General features: G+C 37.0%; 1 protein-coding gene across 1 annotated transcript in view; it reads left to right on the forward strand.

Annotated features, from left to right (window-relative positions):
• Nucleotides 1-5,960: 5,960 nt before the first annotated feature.
• The window catches only part of LOC104082249 (rapamycin-insensitive companion of mTOR), a gene marked incomplete at its 3' end in the record, with an annotated part of 38,015 nt that continues 25,212 nt past the window's right edge, over nucleotides 5,961-18,763 (forward strand). The window contains exons 1-2 of the mRNA XM_009585300.1: nucleotides 5,961-6,053; nucleotides 14,817-14,881. Coding sequence (XP_009583595.1) covers nucleotides 5,970-6,053; nucleotides 14,817-14,881 — 149 coding nt within the window. The remainder of the gene's footprint in view (nucleotides 6,054-14,816; nucleotides 14,882-18,763) is intronic.

Genomic DNA, 18,763 nt, shown 5'->3' on the forward strand with positions numbered 1-18,763 from the left:
TAAAGGTGTTGATAAAGAGTGTTTTAGCAGGCTGATTACCTGTCATCTAGGCTTACATAGACACCTTTAAGTAACTGTTTCATTTCTTTTAATAACTGGTAAGTCATGACTGTTTCAGTGGAAATGGAGAACAGTGCATTAATGTTTCTAGTTGGTGTGTGTTTCACTCAACTTCCTTCGTTTTGGCAGCATGTGGTTTAACAAGCCACTAAGACCAGCTTTGCAATATACAGTTGCATAGCACTTAGACTTCAAAAATCTTTAATAAATGTAGAGGTGTATATAAGTTCACCAAGATCATCCATTTATATTGCGATTCTTTCCTTCAGTAAGAGGAAGATCTCTCTTGTGTTCTTAGTCAGTGGTGAAATGCATAAATGTAGTGAAGTACAACTTCCTTCTTTAAGAGAAGTCTTTAGGCGCATTTAGTCTCTTATTTCACTTTTTGGCACTATGATTCTAGTAGGTGTGATAGCAGCTGCTATTGCAGTCTCTCACTTGAGTTTACGTACTGTACATACATTGGTTACTGTATACAGCTACTGTCCTAGCATCTACCAAGTGATGCATATGAAATATACACTCCTTGGTTTAACTCATTATGCCTGACTTCAGAGTTACTGAATTACTTGTGTGCTGAAGCCTACCATTCTTTTTGTTTGCTTTTTATTCACATGTGCATAACAGAATAGTGAATTGGCATGCTGCTAGCGTACTGAATGTGGTCAAACAATGCTGCTAAATCTGTCAGGGGAAAGGAGTCGTCACTTGAGCTAATATAGTTATTGCTGGTCCTGGTTTCATCCCTGCATTAGATGGAGCGCTAGCTGTTTTATGTAGCTGTACCTCTGCGGTGTTTTTTCTCTCTGGAGAATGGGATCTGTCAGAATGCATCATGATTCTCACTGGGGAAAAACAGTGTCACAGTCCTGAAGGGGTGGAAAAATGAGTCAAGCCCTAAAATGTCATGAGAGTTTAAAAACAAACAACAACACAACTTTAAAGATTTTTAATATATGTGCATCTATAAATTACTTTAAGAGAATCACGGAATTCTTGAGGCTAGGGTTTTAAAAACACCGATTTCACTCTGTGCTGAATACTATCATTGTATGTACTGGGTGTTATTCAGTGCAAACAGTTCTGGGTGAGAAACTGTGTTTGGTGTAACAGAAGTACATAGAACAAAGATATTTGATACTTCAAGGCGCTTGCTGTCCACACAGAAAATGAGGCAGTAATGATCAGCAAGCTAAGCTGCTGTTGCAGAATACAAGTGTGCTGGGTTGAAAATTTTGTATGTATCAACAAGTTTTTAGATGAGATTTGAGGCAGGGTGGCTTTGTGTACATTAATCAGGACACTTTGCCAAGTGTAACAGTGCAGGTTTAAAAAAAAAAAAGATAGTCTGACTTTTTTCTAATGAGTCCCTTCTGGAAAGGGTATGTCCTGCTTCCACTACTCTACCTGTGAATGGCTCAGTGGCACAGCCACTTCTGCGTGGATTTTTGTGAGACTTTAGTATTCGGTTTGACTTGGTCACCCAGCAGAAAGCTAACATAGCCAAAAGAATGAAAAGTATTCTGCTGAGTTAGCTGGATTATTTTAATGTGAAGTTGATGGGTGCCGGAGTAGTGTAAAAGATAGGGTGTATCGTATAGCGGGACAGGGTAGAAGGAAGGAAAGTGAGGGAAGGGGCTGTGCATCTTGCAACTTTCTTCTGCCAAAAGATCAGCTCAGTCATTTTGCACGACTCCACCCTCAGAAGCATCATGGGAAAGAATGTGAAGAAATTTGGTTGTCGCTATGGGCCAGCTTGAGATGAGTCAGCATCTCAGTAATAAATGAGGTAAGTCAGGAAAGAACAGGTTTTTGAGAGGTCTTAAAATTATAACAAGTAGCTTCTCTTCTTTGTCTTTTTTTCAGCTAGAAAAGCAAGAACTTCTGAAGACCTAAAGAGTAAGGGTTAATCAGAGCTAAGAAATCTCTGCAGCAGTGATCTGAACTGGGGTCCTTAAAAAAAAAAAAAACAACAAACAAAAAACCCCCACAAACAACAAAAAACAAAAACAAACAAAAAACCCAAACCAAACAAAAAAAAAGCAAACATCCCCCCCCTCCCCCCCAACAGCAACAACCAAAAGTCCTTGTCAATACCAACATGAGCTGTTAAGTCTCACAGTGAAATGTTAAGGCCATGATATTTCTTCTTTTGGGAAATCGGTCTCTGATTTTGTGCCATGTTTTTTCCACTTCTGCATTAATCCATGTTCTTCAGTGCTGTTGCATGAGATTTTGTGACAGGAAGGTACGCAGTGCTGGATCTGATCTTTGATTATAGGAAAGCACATGGCTCAGTTGGTATAATCCAGAATGTATTTGGTCTATTTTCAAGCCCATTTTAATGTAAGGAACAGACCAGCAAGAGACTGTATCTGCATTTGTGAAGTCATGTTATTTTGTTTAAATTCTTTTACATCTGCTACATGTGAAGTTCTGTTAGGCCTGCCTACCTTCCCTGTTGGCTTTATTTTTAATAAAAATGAGTCACGTTTGAGTAACTAAGTAAATTTTCTACTTCTAATATATGATACATTTCCAGAAGAAGAAAAACAGGATAGCCAGTCTCTCCTTGAAGTTAATATGTCACAATTCTTTTGTTAACTTTTTTGGAAGAGATTTTTTGCAAGAAGGTTCTTCTGAAGTTTAAAACAAGACTTGAACTGACAAGGCTTGACTGAAAAGGCTTCTGTAATCTTCATTCTTTCTGAGGTAGTATGCTATTAGAGGGTATTTATTTCTTTACTATCTTGTTTTTTCTACAGCAGTAGTGTTGATACAATCGAAGTGTGAGCCAGCTAACTTGCTGTATTCATGTTATCAATTCAATAGTGGAAATGCCTGTCATGTTCTCAGTTTTCTCACAGTGCTGTAGATCTTACACTGGAGTCCCCCCTTTGCTTCAAATTACTTACCTGCTAGTAAAGCTTCTGGGAAATACCTGGCTGCTCGGCTAAGCACTACAAAGATGGTTTTCCTCAAACTTTTGTGTCTCTCTAGAAATGAGAATTTTTCTCAGCAGAAAGAGGGCAACGTGAGGAAAAGTTGCTGTAACTGCAGTTTTTCAAACACGTGGAGTAAAATGGTTTTAGTGCACATTTTAATTAGGCAGCCTTGTTATAAAGGTCTGCCATTGCTACAGAATTGTTAACATGGGAGGTGGTTGCATCATTTTGTCCTGGTTTCTTCACATCCAAATTGCCTGCCTTTCTGCACAGCCACCTCGCTCACTTCTGGGTTAGTGCCCACTCTGTCAGGTAGCTGAACAGAAATGTTCATTGCTCATGATGTACAAGAGGTTTCCTGGGCTAGTCCCGTGGTCTTTCCTGTCCATATAGGGAGCTTAGTTTTGGTACAGGTTTACCTTGAGTATGTAGCCATCTGCACTTTCAAAATTAAAACTTACAAGCGTATTTCTAGTCATTTTGGAAAGTTATTGTTGCTGCTTGTTCTCCAGGGAATTGAAGTAGAACATTCTGGAGAGCTCTAAGGCTGCTCACCTGGGATCTTTCTTGTGGCGTAATGGGGTATGTTACAGGTCCAGAAGTGGTGTGAGCCAGGGAGATTCCCACCCATTACCCAGGGCAGGCCAAAGTGTGGAAATCAGCCAAACTGTATTGTCAGAGAAACCAAATTATGAGGAAGTTATTTTCCTCTCCTGTTATGTTCCCTTGAAATGAGAGGCTCTGATGTAAACTATTGGTAGTGCCATAACTATCCCAACCTCCTTGTCTTCAGTGTTTCTCTTGTTCTCTTGTTTCTATGGCTTGTGCTATTGCAAACCTCTCAAACTGAGTTAAGCCCCTGAAAATGAAACTGCGCAGAGGAATCCTAAACTTGGGACGGATCTAGTAAGATTTTTTCACCATCTCTAACTTCTGTGATCGTATCAAAGATAATGTGGGTTTTTTTTTTTTGGCTGGGTTGGGGGGCAGGTTCAAAGAAATGCATGCACATGTTCCAATTTAAATTCAAAGTTACTGGATGTTTGGTTTCGCTATGCATACTGTTCTGCAATGCAGTGTAACTCTGTCTGTGCTTGTGGCTGTGTATCTGACAGTTGTCTTTTCTACAAATCTAAGTCACAGCACTAAGCAAAGGATATTTTGCATTAAGCTGGTGATGATTGAGATTGATGCCCACATTTAGGAGCCTGTCTTGTCTTCCCAAACTCTCACTGATCCTTTGTCTGAAAAAAATCACAATTATGGGGTGTGGCAGTAGCATGTCTGTACATGCACTAAAGTTTCATTATAAGCAGTGTAGTCAATACAATTGATTCACCTTACCCTTGAGTAGGCATCTTGCAGCTAGTCAGCTTAATTGTTTTCAACTTCATTGGCTGATAGATGAGATCTCTGTTGACTATGGTGGGTTTACAGGTTTATACACCTTAATTCAGGTGCCTATCTGTAGGTGTCTTAATCTTTAACTGCTGTCTTGTATTCCTGATGATAGTGCAAGTACAGGGTCTTCTCTTTCCAAATACGTTCTGGATATATCCTCATGAGATTGCTACTTATGTCTGCTTTTTCAAATTTGTTGACTTTTTAAGTTTTTAAACTACAGAAGGTGATAAAAAACTCCGCTTGGTTTGTAGAGGAGTGGTGAAGAAGGTGCTTTCTTTACATCTCTGACATTTTTGATTTCCTTTGTATAATGAAAAATGTACAAATACCCTTTCAGGAGCAACAGGGAAGTAAAAGACTTTATGTACATGCCACAAATGCAGCTGTAGCTGTTCATATTGCAGTAGGAAGCAAGTGTGGGGCACCACACACAACTTTTTTCTTTGCTCCTTTCCAGATGTCTGGTGTTTGGCTTTTTCTAAAGACTTCATTTTATGTAAGGCAGTTTTTTCTTTTTCGGTAATGTAATACTTTCTGACAGTTCACATCTCCAGCATAACCTTGGTATTTCATTTATTTCACACTAGAGTGCTGTGGATAGTGTTATTGTAGTGCCTCTCACACAGTGTCTAATCGAAGACTGCATGAGAATTGTCCAGACAGGTATCTCCCTTTGAAAACTGTCCTGCTGCAGTACCGCCATGTACAGAGCTTACTGCGGTTTCTGCTATAGTAGCTCTGCACGCAGCTCTCTGCCCAGCCCCACTCTGTGCTGCTTGTCCCACTCTGCCTCAACTCCCAATCTTATTCCCAAAGGCAGGGCAATATTGTCTTTTCTCACTGTGTTTGGTAGTCTTTTTCCATTTCCCATCAGAATGCAGAGTCATCAGTTGGTGTCTGAATCCTGCTTTGTGAATTTTGGGGTTTTTTTGTTGGGATGGTAGACTCTTAGGAAGAAAGGAGAAGACATTCCTAGTTCCCCTGTTTACCTTCCCATGTCACTGGAGAGTCCTAGCCCTCTAGTAAGTTCAGAGTAATTATGGACAGAGGTTAATATGGAGAGCAGAAAAGAGTCCCAGCTTTCCAAAATCCCACCAACCCTTTGGAGGGAAAAGAGAAGTCATGTGGTGTTGCTGTAACATGCTATCTTTTTACTTCTGTCTTTAAGTTTACTTGCTGTCTTTAAATTACAAGAGGATTAAGGATAAAGCTGTTAAGTTATGAGATGTTAGGATTCGAATTTCAGACACTAAATGGATTTCTTTGTCAGCTGTAAATCTACGATATTGATTAAAATCTGCTTTAAAGTAGGAGTCTCTCTCCTCCATGGGCTTTAGCATTTATTCTAGAGAACTTGCGTATGCCTGGTTCTGGTTCTAAGCATAAATCAAATTGATGCTTCTTGAGGCGAAAATCATCTGCATCCTTAATTAAGACCAGGAGAGTACCTGTTATGTTTTGGAAACTGCATGTTGAATGCATGTTTAGATTTCTGATTTTTTTTTTTTTTCAACTGTATCTGCTAATAACCTGTTCTCTTTTGCAGAACCCTGTGATAATATGAGAGAGATTCTCCAAAATGTGGCCAAATTACAAGGCGTTTCAAATATGAGAAAACTAGGTCACTTGAATAATTTTACTAAGGTAAGAGCTCAAATGGTGTCATAGAACAAGTGATCTCTGTCAGACATTGGCTGGGAGATTAAGGAAACAGCTTAATATCATGGAACAGTACTTGACATCTACATACTATGGGAGAGAAAAGGAGCAAATAAGGACAAGCAAATACGTGAATGCAAGGTTATGCTGAAATTTGTCTGTATGTCCTACTGGCTGAGTTTTTGTAGTATTTTAGTGCTTAGAAGCCTGAAATACCTCCCAATTAATGGGTTAAGTTGCACAAATAGAGTTAAAGATTGGTTCCTGCTACACAGAATTGAATCAAAAATGTGAAATGCAAGACTCTGGATGTAAACTGACAAAGTATGGTAAAGTGGAGGATTGTATCAATGAGCATGATATGCAGTGGTTTGGACACTAACAGAATAGCAACCGTCAACTTTCACTGCAGTTTTCATAGTGAAAAAGATTTAAGGGGCGTTTTCTAGAAATGGTCTGTATTGCTGGTTTTTGAGGTGCTTTTTCCAAATACATGGTTCCAGATCATGGGAATGTGACATGTACTTGCCTGAAAGTATGACAGATATGTTGGAAGCTGTCGTCGTGAGCTGACAGGAGGCAAGAATTAAAAACTTACTGCAGGATGAGAGTGTAGGCTCTCATGAAATGCCTTCAGAAGGAGAGCAAGTACCATTTTTTGGATAGATGAGGAACCTGTGGTGAGGAGCAGAGAGGACTGATGGGAGGTGGGCAGGGAGTTAGGAAAAGGCTATTTGTTCTAGCATACTGAATGGTTGTGGTTGGACCAGCATTCTGTTTGTCAAGGCAAGGGAAAAGCGCGTCGCAGTCAGTGAGCTAGGAGACATTGGAGCTTCAGTGTGAGTGTTACCCAAATGGATGAATTGATACTCAGAAGGAGCTGGTAAGTTGTACACCTTTCTGGTAGAGTGCCACAGATAGGACAGTGTGCCTGAAGATGAAACCCAAGTTTCTGTGACAGAGGATGGATCCTGCAATCAGCTGTAGCCAAGAAACAAGGTAGTAGTGGAGAATTTTGTGGGTAAAGTAAGGTTTAAAATGTTGTTGTTGTAGATGAGCTGATAAAAAAATCATTAAGATAACCAGGAGGCTACTTGACATTTTGAGACAGTCTCAAATGAAAGAACAAATGCTCAAGGGCAGGTTTGGGGGACCAACTGGTATGAGAAAGACAAATGTAGATGATAATCTTCGAAGTAGGCATGCTTCTTGTCTGTTAAAAGCACTCCTTTTAAGATTGAACAGCACTTCAGTGGTAGAGTATGGGATTCAGTTAGCACGAGGATGAGTACTGAGAACAAAATTGCAATAGCAAATAAATTTATCTTCTAGTGCATTAATAACAAATCTGTAAATGCTCCATTTTCTGAGTTAGTTCAGAGCACATGTAGGTGCATAGCATTCACTGAGGAACTGAACTTACTTACACTGAAATCTTTTCTTTGGGTCATTGCCTTATTGTGTCTGTTACTCTGTCAGACATCCACCACTGACAAAATGCTGCTGTTTCCACTGAGATTCCAAACTGTGTTGCAAGAAAGCCCTTTATTCTGCTAGAAAAGGCCGATGCGTAGCTGTGTTCCCTTTTTCTGCTAATCTGGAAACTTTTACATGTGAGTGCTTCCAAATTCTCTAGTTGCCTTAAAATTAAAGAGCTGGATTAGATTTACAGATGCGTGATTCCTAGTGAAAAGTCAATATTTTAAACTATGGATTTTAAAACAGTGTTGATTTTACTCTTGAAAATGAGATGTTAAGCACCTATAAACGTGGTAAATTAGTAAATATGCATACTGTAATTAAAGGATGCACAAAAAATTCTTTTTAAAACAGTTTTGAAAAAATGAATAATTCCATAATAGAATATTTGAAGAATTTGTTCTTTATACTTACTTGGTGTTAAAATTGGAAAATACTTAAAAAATCACAAGGAAGGTTTTCATAAATTAGACTTAAGACTGGCAAGAAATAATGAATTTGTGAAAAGCAACTTGCTAAAATTAAATACAACTTTTGAAGACACTGTAGTTCATAACCTGGTTTTCATCGTGAATCAGGGTGACCTTGTATAAGGGAATCATCCTACTCTATTTAATATTTAGCACTTGTTCTTATATTCATCTCACTGGAATATCTGCTTTATAAATTTATAACTTGTATATTTGATTTTGAAAACTCTTCTGATTTTTGTTTGAACTGTAAATGCAGTTATGAAAATAGAATAAAAGTTGCAAATTGTATTGTCTGCCTTGTGGTTGGAACAGTTCTGTGTTTTTCATTCCAGTGGTTAAGAGTGAAAGCCCGGAGCTTGGGGGAGATGGTTTTATTTCCTTTTTGCACTCTGGTCTTCTACCATGAATTGATATAGTCCCAGTTCCCCCTTTGTGAGACAGGAGTGTGGGGAAGGTAGATGTGCCAAGAGCTGAGGATGTTTGTATCCTGTCTTGGAATTATATTGAAGATGAACTTGATTTGCCTGTAAATTCTTGCATTTTATGGTCCGTTTTTGAAAGGCTACTAGTTACCTAGGATATTTGTCCTATGGACAGGGAAAGGACCTTTGAAATATTTTATAGCATATTTCTGATAAAATAATACAGAAAATCTATAAAATTTAAATCTCCTGCTGCAAATATTATTATACTTAAAAGAAAATGTCAGCACCAGTCTAAGCAGTTGCTCCCTAGTGCCCCAGATTCTTCCTTCAAAGACTGGGCGAATCTTGCATTTGGAAGAAATACCGTTCTACTCTTTTGGCCAGAGGAAACAAAATGTTTGTATTCATGTGGAAACAAGTAATGTAAGTTAAAGTGGACTTTCTTGTCAGAGATCGTGGTAGACATTAAGTTTTGTATTAATTTCAAGATATTTGAGGTATGTTAGGTTCAGGTTTCTTTCCTTGAAAGGAGAGTAGATTTTTAAGGTGAAGTTTGTTCCCCCCACCCCCCTTTATTTAAGGAGAAAAAAAGTAATTACCCTTTAAAAATTACTGAACTAGCACTGAATTAGACTGCAGAATTTTATGCAGAATTTAAATACTTTAAATAAAATTTCTTAAAATAATGGTGGTCAGCAGTCAGCAGGATTTGTTACTTTATCTGCAAGAATGATACCGTAAGGCAGGTATTTTATATGAAGCTTGCATGCCTAAGAGTTGTAACTCCGTTTTCATTTCCCTTTCCCTTCAAGAGGGGTGTTAATTAGTGACGTTCAAGTCCCCACAGCACCCCACATACTGTGCAAAGTATGCTGTATACGTGGTATTTTACAAAAACTTGCATTTAATTCATCGAGTTTTAGCTAGTACTACTTCTTAGTAAAAACCTTAATGTTAATGCTCTTGGCTCTTTGGCTGCAGAACATGGGTTGTTCTTGCCCAAACTTACAGGCACTGTACGTTTTCTGCTCCAAGAAATTAGCATTCCGAGTCTGGTGATACTCAGGCTGTGGAAAGGTGTGTTTAGTTCTGAACTGCAGCAGTGGCAGACGTAGAAATTTTTCTCCTCGTCTGCTGCTCATCACCTAATAAGCGAAGCTGCAGTTTTGTGGGCAAAAACGTTTATGAAGTACTGCCTAATCTGTATTAGACAAAAATAATCTCGTTCCTTTCAAACCACCTTTATTACTATTTAAGCTAACCTGAATTTTGACCTGAAAACTGTTTGAGGATTTGACATCTAGTAAATCGTCAGTGACACTTTCAGTCGTCACAACAGTTCACAAGCTTGGTATGTGCCTTTGGCTTCAGTAAACAGAGCAGGATTACCCATCTTCCATTTACATGGCCATTACATGGTAAGGCAAGCACCTTGAAGTTTCCCAACTTCTGCTGATTAATACCAAAACATCATGGTTACTTCTTTGGGGTTTTCCCCACCCCCATGAGAAGGGGTAAGTGATAAATTACTGAAAACCAGAAGGAACTGTACAATTGCATTTACTTAGTGGAAAATACCTTTTGGATTTAAATTATTAATTCAGAATCCTTTATTATAGAAGGTTTATGCCACTGTTAGCTTCTGAGAGATCCTTTATACCTTTTTAAAGTTAAAAGTGTATTTAAATAATGAACAGAAAAAAAGATCCACAGATGATGTTATAGGGATTTCTATTTTTCATTTAAAAAGAAAGGTGCTTCTTTAAGGACAAAATGAAACTCAATTCATTTTAGCTTAAACTTAGCAATTGAATAGCATCAGTGATATGGAAAATTATATTTTCAATCTGCTCAAAACTAATTTTGTCATTATTTAATGTGGCTCTACTCTTCTGCTGTATATATCTGTTAGCTTTTGACCATGCTGCTAAATTTCACTAGGATGTGGATTGAGTTTGGGGCTATAGAGGCTTTTGTCTCTGGTTCATGGTCTGTCATTTTAGCATCTCAGCTGTCTTTGCAAAACCCAAGTATCTTAGAATCTGAATGCTGTATTAACTGACTGTAACATTCACCCAAGTAGCTAAACCACAATAGGCAAAACTTGAAATCTCATGATGAAGTATGTAGCAGGTAGGAACAGAACATCTACTTAGGGGCATTCAGCTGTGGCACAAACCTGGAGAGCTAATGGGTCTAAATCCAGAGTCTGCAGTTTCAGTAGGGGCTTCTTTTAAGACTAGGATCTACTAAGTAGTCTCCTCATAAATATTACCAGTGGTGGTTCAAACTGTATTTTCAAAATTACAGTATAATAATTATATTTTGGATGCACAGAATAATGTCATACTTTTACCTAGTAATTGCTGACTATTCTGTTAAATATAAATTTGAATGGTTTCAGTGTGCACTCAACTTGTGGAGGCTGTTGACCTCCTGTGATTTTGTTGTTTTGAGCTACTGTTTCCAAGACATGTTGATGTGTTACTCATATTGCTGTGACTCATCCAACTAGCATGAAAAACTCATAGCTGACAGTAAACGTGACAGAAACCTTCACTGTAAGTTAGTCACTGTCTGGCCTACCATTTTGTCCTAATATTAACTCATACCCTCAAAGGGTCTGTGCTATTCCCATTCATTGACTATTATATCAAAAATTTTGAATTTTAGAGTTGACTTATTGGAGTTTTAACATGCAAAATATACTCTGTGTGTTTGTGTGTGTATATATAAATATATAAAAAAAAATGAATGGATATGTAGAGAGAATTGGGACATACATTTTATATATGAGAGAGAGAGAGAGAGATCAAAAATACAAAGGGCATTTGCATAATTCCAGGCATTTACATGATATAATAATCCATTGCCGTTTTAGTGAAATGTAGCAATGTGTAGCCAAAAGCAGATTTTCGTATTCTGGTACTGCTTGCCTACAAACTTAGACTACAATGACATGCATATTAATTGTTAAATGTTACAGTCAATCAATATGACAGTTACTTGGCTTTGTCAGGAATTCAGCCATCTACAAAAATCACTGCATTTGGGCCAGAATCATTGACCTGTTTAATGTTGTTTGAAGGTGAAATGAGAAGAAGGTGGCAAAGTTTTCCCTTTAATATATTTAGGACCAGACATTTATAACTGAGCATTGAGATCAGCTGAACAGTATCTTCTTTATAGCAGCTTCCATGACTTCTGTTTCCCCTTTTAAACATATATCAATCCAACCTTACTTTTGCCAGGTTTTTTTTCTAGACTAAATAAACCCGGTGGCTCAGCCTTCATGGGTGTATTTTCTAGCTTCCTTGTACATTTTTCTGCTACGCTTTTTCCAGTTTGTCTGCTCGTAAAATGTGTGCCCAAAATTTTGTTCTTCATGCAGTTTTGAGAGCATCGTGTGAAGTGGAAAAAAAAGGCCTCCTAATCTCAAACATAATGAAGTCCTATTAGTATTTCCAATGGTAAAATTTCCTTCTCCCCCTCGCCCCCCCAATGATACCACATTAACTCATTTAATTTATAGTTTGCTGTAACTTACAGATCTTGTTTTCCTTTTGAAATTTGTTTTTGTATTTAACATTCTGAATGTTTTCTGGTCATCTTATATTTCTCTGCTGGACTCCTTTCAGTTTTATGTGTCTTAATGTGTGGTACCCTGAAGGGTATGATTCACTGTTCCTTCTATTTAATTGAATTTTCGTACAGAGTTTGGGCACTCCTTTCAAATCACTGAAACATTTTGAATTCTGATCTTGCTGTCCTTCTTTTAAATTCTTTTCTAGCTGGAAACCCTGTAAGCATAGTACCATGTGTAAATTGCAAAGAAAACCAATACATGAGTAATGGTGGCCCACTGGAGTGAGAGTAAACTAACAGCTAAAGTAGCTAATCTTGTACTTACCTTTTTTAGGCAGTTTTTTCTGTTCATTCTCTGTGAGAGATATTTCACATGTACGCACAGGCACCATCAACACTTTGATAATAATTATCATCACATTCAGAAACTTTTATCCACACAGCGGTTAAACTTGATGAAAGTTATAACTGTTGTCAGGTTAAATGACTATGTTTGAATTTCAAGATAAGGTCAAGTTTCTTTCTACATGAGTGAGGGTGTGCGCGGCGGGAGCACATACATAGGGGAAAACAGCTGGTATTGAGGAGCTAATAACCACACTATATGTATTTGGTAAGAGTGGTTACTGACAACTAGACTAACTTCTTTTTAGCAATTGCAGCAAGTTAGCTGGGTTCCTGAAACACGTCATCTGCTTTAGTTTCATCTCAGGACCGCTCAAGATGCAAACTAATGGTAAGCGTGATGATAGGAGACTCGCTTCAGAAATGCACTAGTGCACACAATAGCAAGTTTCTCAAAAATGTTTTTTCCTACATCAGAATTATAATTCTGTGGGCTTTTTAACATAGGAAAAAAGACTGTTGAAGATAATCTGATGTGTTAAATTAGGTTTTCTCCTTTGTGTCTGGGGTGGAATGATGGGTAGAGGCTTAGATGTATAAATGATGAGCCTAAACAACTATTGATGTACTTGTCTGAAACTGAACAATGAACTGTTTTTACTCACTATCTTCTCACACTGTTTTGCTTACACTCTGCCAGCCATTTTTTACAGTTCATAAGATGTCAATAGAAATGCTAAAGCAGCAGTGGTGGCCTTAGGCAGTCGAATAACATGGCATAAAAATAGATTGATGCTAGGAAGTGACATACTGCTGTAACCAGTTAATGCACCAATTGTCTAGTTTTATTATGACTTTATTATGAAAGGTGGGGGAAAAGAGGTTATATAATAAGTTCCCTTATGTTTTATAATGATCTTTGGTTACAGCCACTGTTGAGAAAAATGCAAAATCCAAAATATTTCAATTAACTTAGATTATTTGAGCCCAAATGTGGAGCTGATCCAGGGCAATTTAATAATCTATCTCATTAGCAACTTTGGATTTTAGCATTGTCACCATGCATTTTTCTCACAATATGAAAAATAATTCTTAAAATGTAATGTGATCGTTGGAAGAATTTGTACTTGTTGAGCATAAACCTAAGTATTGTTTGAATTTAAACCATCATGCTAATAAAATGGGTTTACTTTAAAAGCAGAGCTTCTGTGCAATATACTGGTTTTTCAGGTGGAGGTGAGCAGTAGAACGGGAGCATGGAACATGTTAAATATTTCAACTTACAGTAGCCTTAATTTAACTGCTTATTTAGTTTATTATAAATTTCTTATTGTTAGTGGTAAATACATACAAAGAACGTGGCATAGGGTTTTATGTATTTCAATGCTTTCAGAGCAGGGGTGTTCACTAGTTAGCACAAACACATTCTGAATTCCTCACTGGGGAGAAACTGTTAATACCATGCTAGCTCAGAACTGAACATGTCTGTTTCGAAAAGAGAGGACAAAGTGCAAAGCTATTGCAATCAGTATTAGTCACGTGAGTTTTTGGAAGTCCTTGGAAAACTACTTTGGGATTTGGATGTGATGATAAAGTATTTTATAATTTTAGCTAGGGGTAGTAAATGAGATTACTAAGAATTTCTTTGTCACTCTTGCAAAGGAGAACAGCATCAGTTCTTCTTACAGAAGAGACAGTTTTCATTTCCTCAAGAGGCTAAAACATTGGCACGTGCTGGATTGCTCCTTTTGAGATTGGTTTTGGACGTAAAAACTCCACTTGTGAATCCTCAGTCTTGTGTTCAAAATGGACAGATATGGTTGAAATATTCAGAATTTGTGACAGTTTATAGGTGTCTTTTTGTGTGCATAAATTCAACCTTTGCACTGATTTTTCAGAAGTACAAGTTCTATGGAATTGATGGCAGGCCAGGCCAAATGTCAGTTGTGGGACACTTACCATTGGCAATGCCTTCTGATTTTTTTTTTCTACACCTGTGCTGTTGTGGCAAAACATGACAGTGGACCATCAGCGTCAATCTTTGCTTAAAAGAGCTCACCCGAGCCCTCTTTTTGAATGCTGATGTGCTTGACTTCGGTCTTTTTCATCTCTGCTCAGGTAACCAATTGCCCAGCTAGAGGCTCTTCCGGAAAGAGCTTAAAGGCAGCAAGAGGAGCAATATGGAGTTGAAAAATTGATCAGTAGGCAGCTTACACAATTGTGCAAGCTTTTCTCTAGTATGAGAGACTACAGATTTCTGTGTGTCTGGTGTATATAGAATACTGGCAGCAGACAATCTCAGGGACGTTGGAAGCTGGTACGCTTCCCCTTGCCATGAATGAAATTCCTCAGGTTTCTTTGAAAGCATTGCCAGAAATCTACAGTTTTACATTGTCATTTTTGAGGAGTTATAGATAATAGATGTTTTCTTTTATTTTCAGCTTCTCTGTAATACTGGCCATGCTGAAGAAAAGTTAGGTTTTACGTATGACAGCATCATAATATGGTAAGTAGTAAGAAGCGCTAGAGCAATACTAGGGTACTTTAATTGTTCTCGGTGCAATTAAATAAACTTTATTTGTACTTTTGAACTAGTATTTTATATTTTCTAATGTATTTGAAATTTCATATACAAACATATACCTTACAAATATTTAATGAGTAAAATCAGAAATACATTATTCACATTCAGATAAAGAGAGGGAAGAAACCTCCAGGTTAAAAGTGTGGATTTATTTATTATATTCCTCATAGATGTAAAAATACCTCTAAATATCTCAGTACTTGCAGAAAGCACTTTTAGTAAAAATGTGCACCTACAGAATTTAGAGCATACTCTTGATGTAGAATCAGGATTTAAAGATAAACATTTTATGTTAATTTGGTGTGTATATATGTCTTTGAGGCATTGCTTTCCCTGCTACTAAAACACCCTGTGTATGCACTTTCAAGTGGAATTTTCCTGTATTTTGTTGTCATTTCTGACAGCCAAAAGTAACTACATGCTTATTTCCGGAACTTCTGTGTTTTTACACAGACATTGGTAAATTTGTCCTGAGGCTCACCATTGGTGGCAGAAACAACTAAGATCTAGTATTTAATATGATTTTGTGTTCTTTCAATTTAGTTATCTGACTTAGGAAAGCAAGCTTAGAAAAGCTAGTCACTCTTTAAGTAAAATGTTGGGAAAACTTATGTAATTTCTTGGGGAAATAGTATGTTGTTTTCTTAAATAGAGCTTATTTTCCTTGCTAGAATTAAAAAATTTAAAAATGTTAGTTTATTTTTGTGAATGCATATTTTGCTGCAAGCTTTAATAGGTTATCATCTTCTGATCTTACTTATGTAATCTATTATAGTGCTCTATGGTGGGACTAAACATCATTTAAAAGTATAAGTTCAAAATTCAGAGTTCTTTACCAAATATTTTTAAATACAAGTCTTAAAAGGTTATGCAAATACCAGTGTTTCCTTTTATAGGAAGAAGTTTGCAGAAAGATCTGCTAATCCAAACACAATTATGGATATTGATAAGGAAGAGAGAAAAATGTTGTTCTCAGCAGACATGAAGAAAAATAGCCCTCTACTTAGAAAAATGCCAAAAATGGCTTCTCAAAAAAATAGACATGTAGCAAGACAATTATCTTGGTTAGTGTTGTTACTTTGGTCAGTCCAATGGTTTCTCTGTGTATGTACATGAGAAGCACATTTTTTGTGTGTATATGTAGGTTATTCTGCTATAGTGATAATTTCAAACTCAAGGATATCACTCAAATACTCCCATGTTAACAATCATAATCGTGCTGATTGGTGGTTCTTCAGAAGTATTTATAGGATGGATTGTTTTCATGAAATACGGACTTATCAGGCAAATTTTAAAATTTTGCTCTACAGAGTTATAGTCGGTTAGTTCTTCCGGACTTTTTAGCAGTCTTAATGTTTATCAGCCTTAATGCTGTCTTAGGAAGTTATTTTCATTTCTGCAGTGACACTTAAAATACTGGGGCAAGTAGTATCATGGTTACTTTTTCTCTTACACAGTCATGATGTCTTTTTGGCACTTTCAGCCACAGATGAATGTGGAATGTGTGTATGAAAATAATTTTCTTGATCTGATAGCTATTTTAGAATCACGTAGTATGGGTTTATGGGTTTATAACACATTTTGTCTTGATGTGCGTTAAGTCACATTTAACAGTCTTGAATTTTCTTCACCATCTTGTTAACTATGCATACAGATAATTTTTAAGTTCCCTTGAATTTTTGTATAACCCCATCCCACTCTCATTAATATAAACTACATTGCCCTCTGTATTCCGCTCCCCCTCCCGCTTCCCTCCAATCAGGAATTGTATACAAAATACTGCCTACAAAAAGAGATTGCAAACCTGGATAAAAATCAGGACAAAAAATTGTCAGGATAAAAATCTTCCATTTACCTCTGCTTTTTGAATTTATCTTTTCAGATTTTAATTTGTGAAACTGCTTTTCATCACTGTATAATCTCTTTATATCCCTTAATGCAATCTTCAGCAACAGCTTATGCCTTTTTATATACTATTGTAATAACTCCTTTCAAGTCTTTCAAAAGATTAGTAGAATATAGTTTGTGTAAACTCTGCTGAGTGCTTCACATGGCTAACCAGTTTTATTTTAAGGTGATTTTATTTTAAGATCATAAACAGTCCTCTGGATGCCTTTTGGAATCCTTCTTGGTATGGATCTGTTTATCACCTTTTCTCCATCTTGGCCATTGCTGTTTATAATGTGGTGCTAGCAAATACATGCAGGTAGTTCATGTTCATGTTCTTTCCAGACACTTAGATGTGAAGCTTTGTGGGCCACTGACAATACTTACTAATAGATTCCCTGCAGTTCTTCCATCATTTTCACTTCTTAGTCTAACTCATATTTTGTATGATAAAAAAGGCTTTAGGATAGGAATCTTCATGCAGATCTCTGAAGCAATGGCTTAGTATGAAGAAAATGCTTGTTTCTGTCATACCTCTGTCAGGCTCTTACTTGCTTCATTCCTTCTCCTTTTCCTTTTTGATTATCCAGTGGGTCCGATTTTAATTTTTCAAGTTTTCTCCTTGTGGTACAGCTGAGAAGTTGGAACACATAGACATGTACAGACACATGCACATAGGTTTTCCTATGTAATTTTTTTTCAGCCTGCTGTAGCATATCTTCCTTGTCTTTATAAGGTCAGGTTTCTCTCGGGTTTTTGCAGTTCAGTCATTGACTTGTTGGTTTTTGTTCTTAATGGAGAGATTTTTGTTCAGCCTTGTACACTTCTATATGTCATTGCTTTCTTTGGACCTTTATGGATTTTTATGGCCTTTATTTTAGGTCTCTATCTTTCTGGCTAGCTGTATATTTTCATTGCATTCTCACAATTTAAAGATAGTGACACATCCCTTTTTGGTACGTTCCACTTTTGGATGTTGAATCTCATGATAGTGTTGTCCTTTGTAGTGGTTTCACTGTTGCCAATTCTTAAATTAACTTCTGTCTACAAATTAAGAATATCCTCCTCTTGTGAGTTGTAGGACAAGCTTTCAAAGCATTGATTGCTTTTGAGAAAGTATTTGTCTAAAGATTGTTTTGGTCTGCCATTCAAGAAATGTTTTCCTCTCAAATATAAAAATAATGTACTTTACTTGATGAGGGGAAAAAAAGCCTGATTCGGTATTTGGCTGTCCTAATAAGAAATGTCACGGATAGCAACAACACCGTTTGCATGAGTAATGGGTAACTTCTGCCCTAAAAGGAAACTCTGCTGAAGTGTCTTAAACTGGCATATCCAAACCAATTGTAAACTGTGAGGTAAAAGTTCAAATACAAAAATACCACTAAGTAGAACTGAGTCTTATGTGCTCATCCCTCTGACTTCCATCTCTGCAAAGCTGCAAAACTAGAAACAAAGCATGATTCATGATCTAAAGAATACCTATTATCTCCTCAGCACGATTGAAGAGTTACTCGTCTGCTTTCCTTGAATGACTTTGGAAATAAATCTCTCTTCTAGTACAACCTTTTTTAAAGGAATAATTTTTCTTAACCTCACAGTATTGAGAATCTGTTTCTTACTTGTTTCTAGCTCAGCTTAAAGTAAATAAATAAAGGCAATTAGTAGCACTCATTTTATGTGAAGAATCACGTTTGATATTACAGCAAAGATGGTCATCCTGAAGTAATTCCCTACTTGGTGCTGAAAGTAATAATCAGTTCATCTTTATTTGCATATAGTATTGCAGCCTTTCTACTCTGTCTAGATATTACCTGGAAGTAGATTCCTGTTGTAGTGACTTTTACACAGGCCAATTAATCTCCAGAAAGATTCAGAAGATTTTTGGCCTTGGAGTAGCTGATTACCATGCATGAT

The sequence above is a fragment of the Fulmarus glacialis genome, unplaced genomic scaffold (assembly GCF_000690835.1).
Source record: "Fulmarus glacialis isolate BGI_N327 unplaced genomic scaffold, ASM69083v1 scaffold42609, whole genome shotgun sequence".
NCBI lineage: Eukaryota > Metazoa > Chordata > Aves > Procellariiformes > Procellariidae > Fulmarus > Fulmarus glacialis.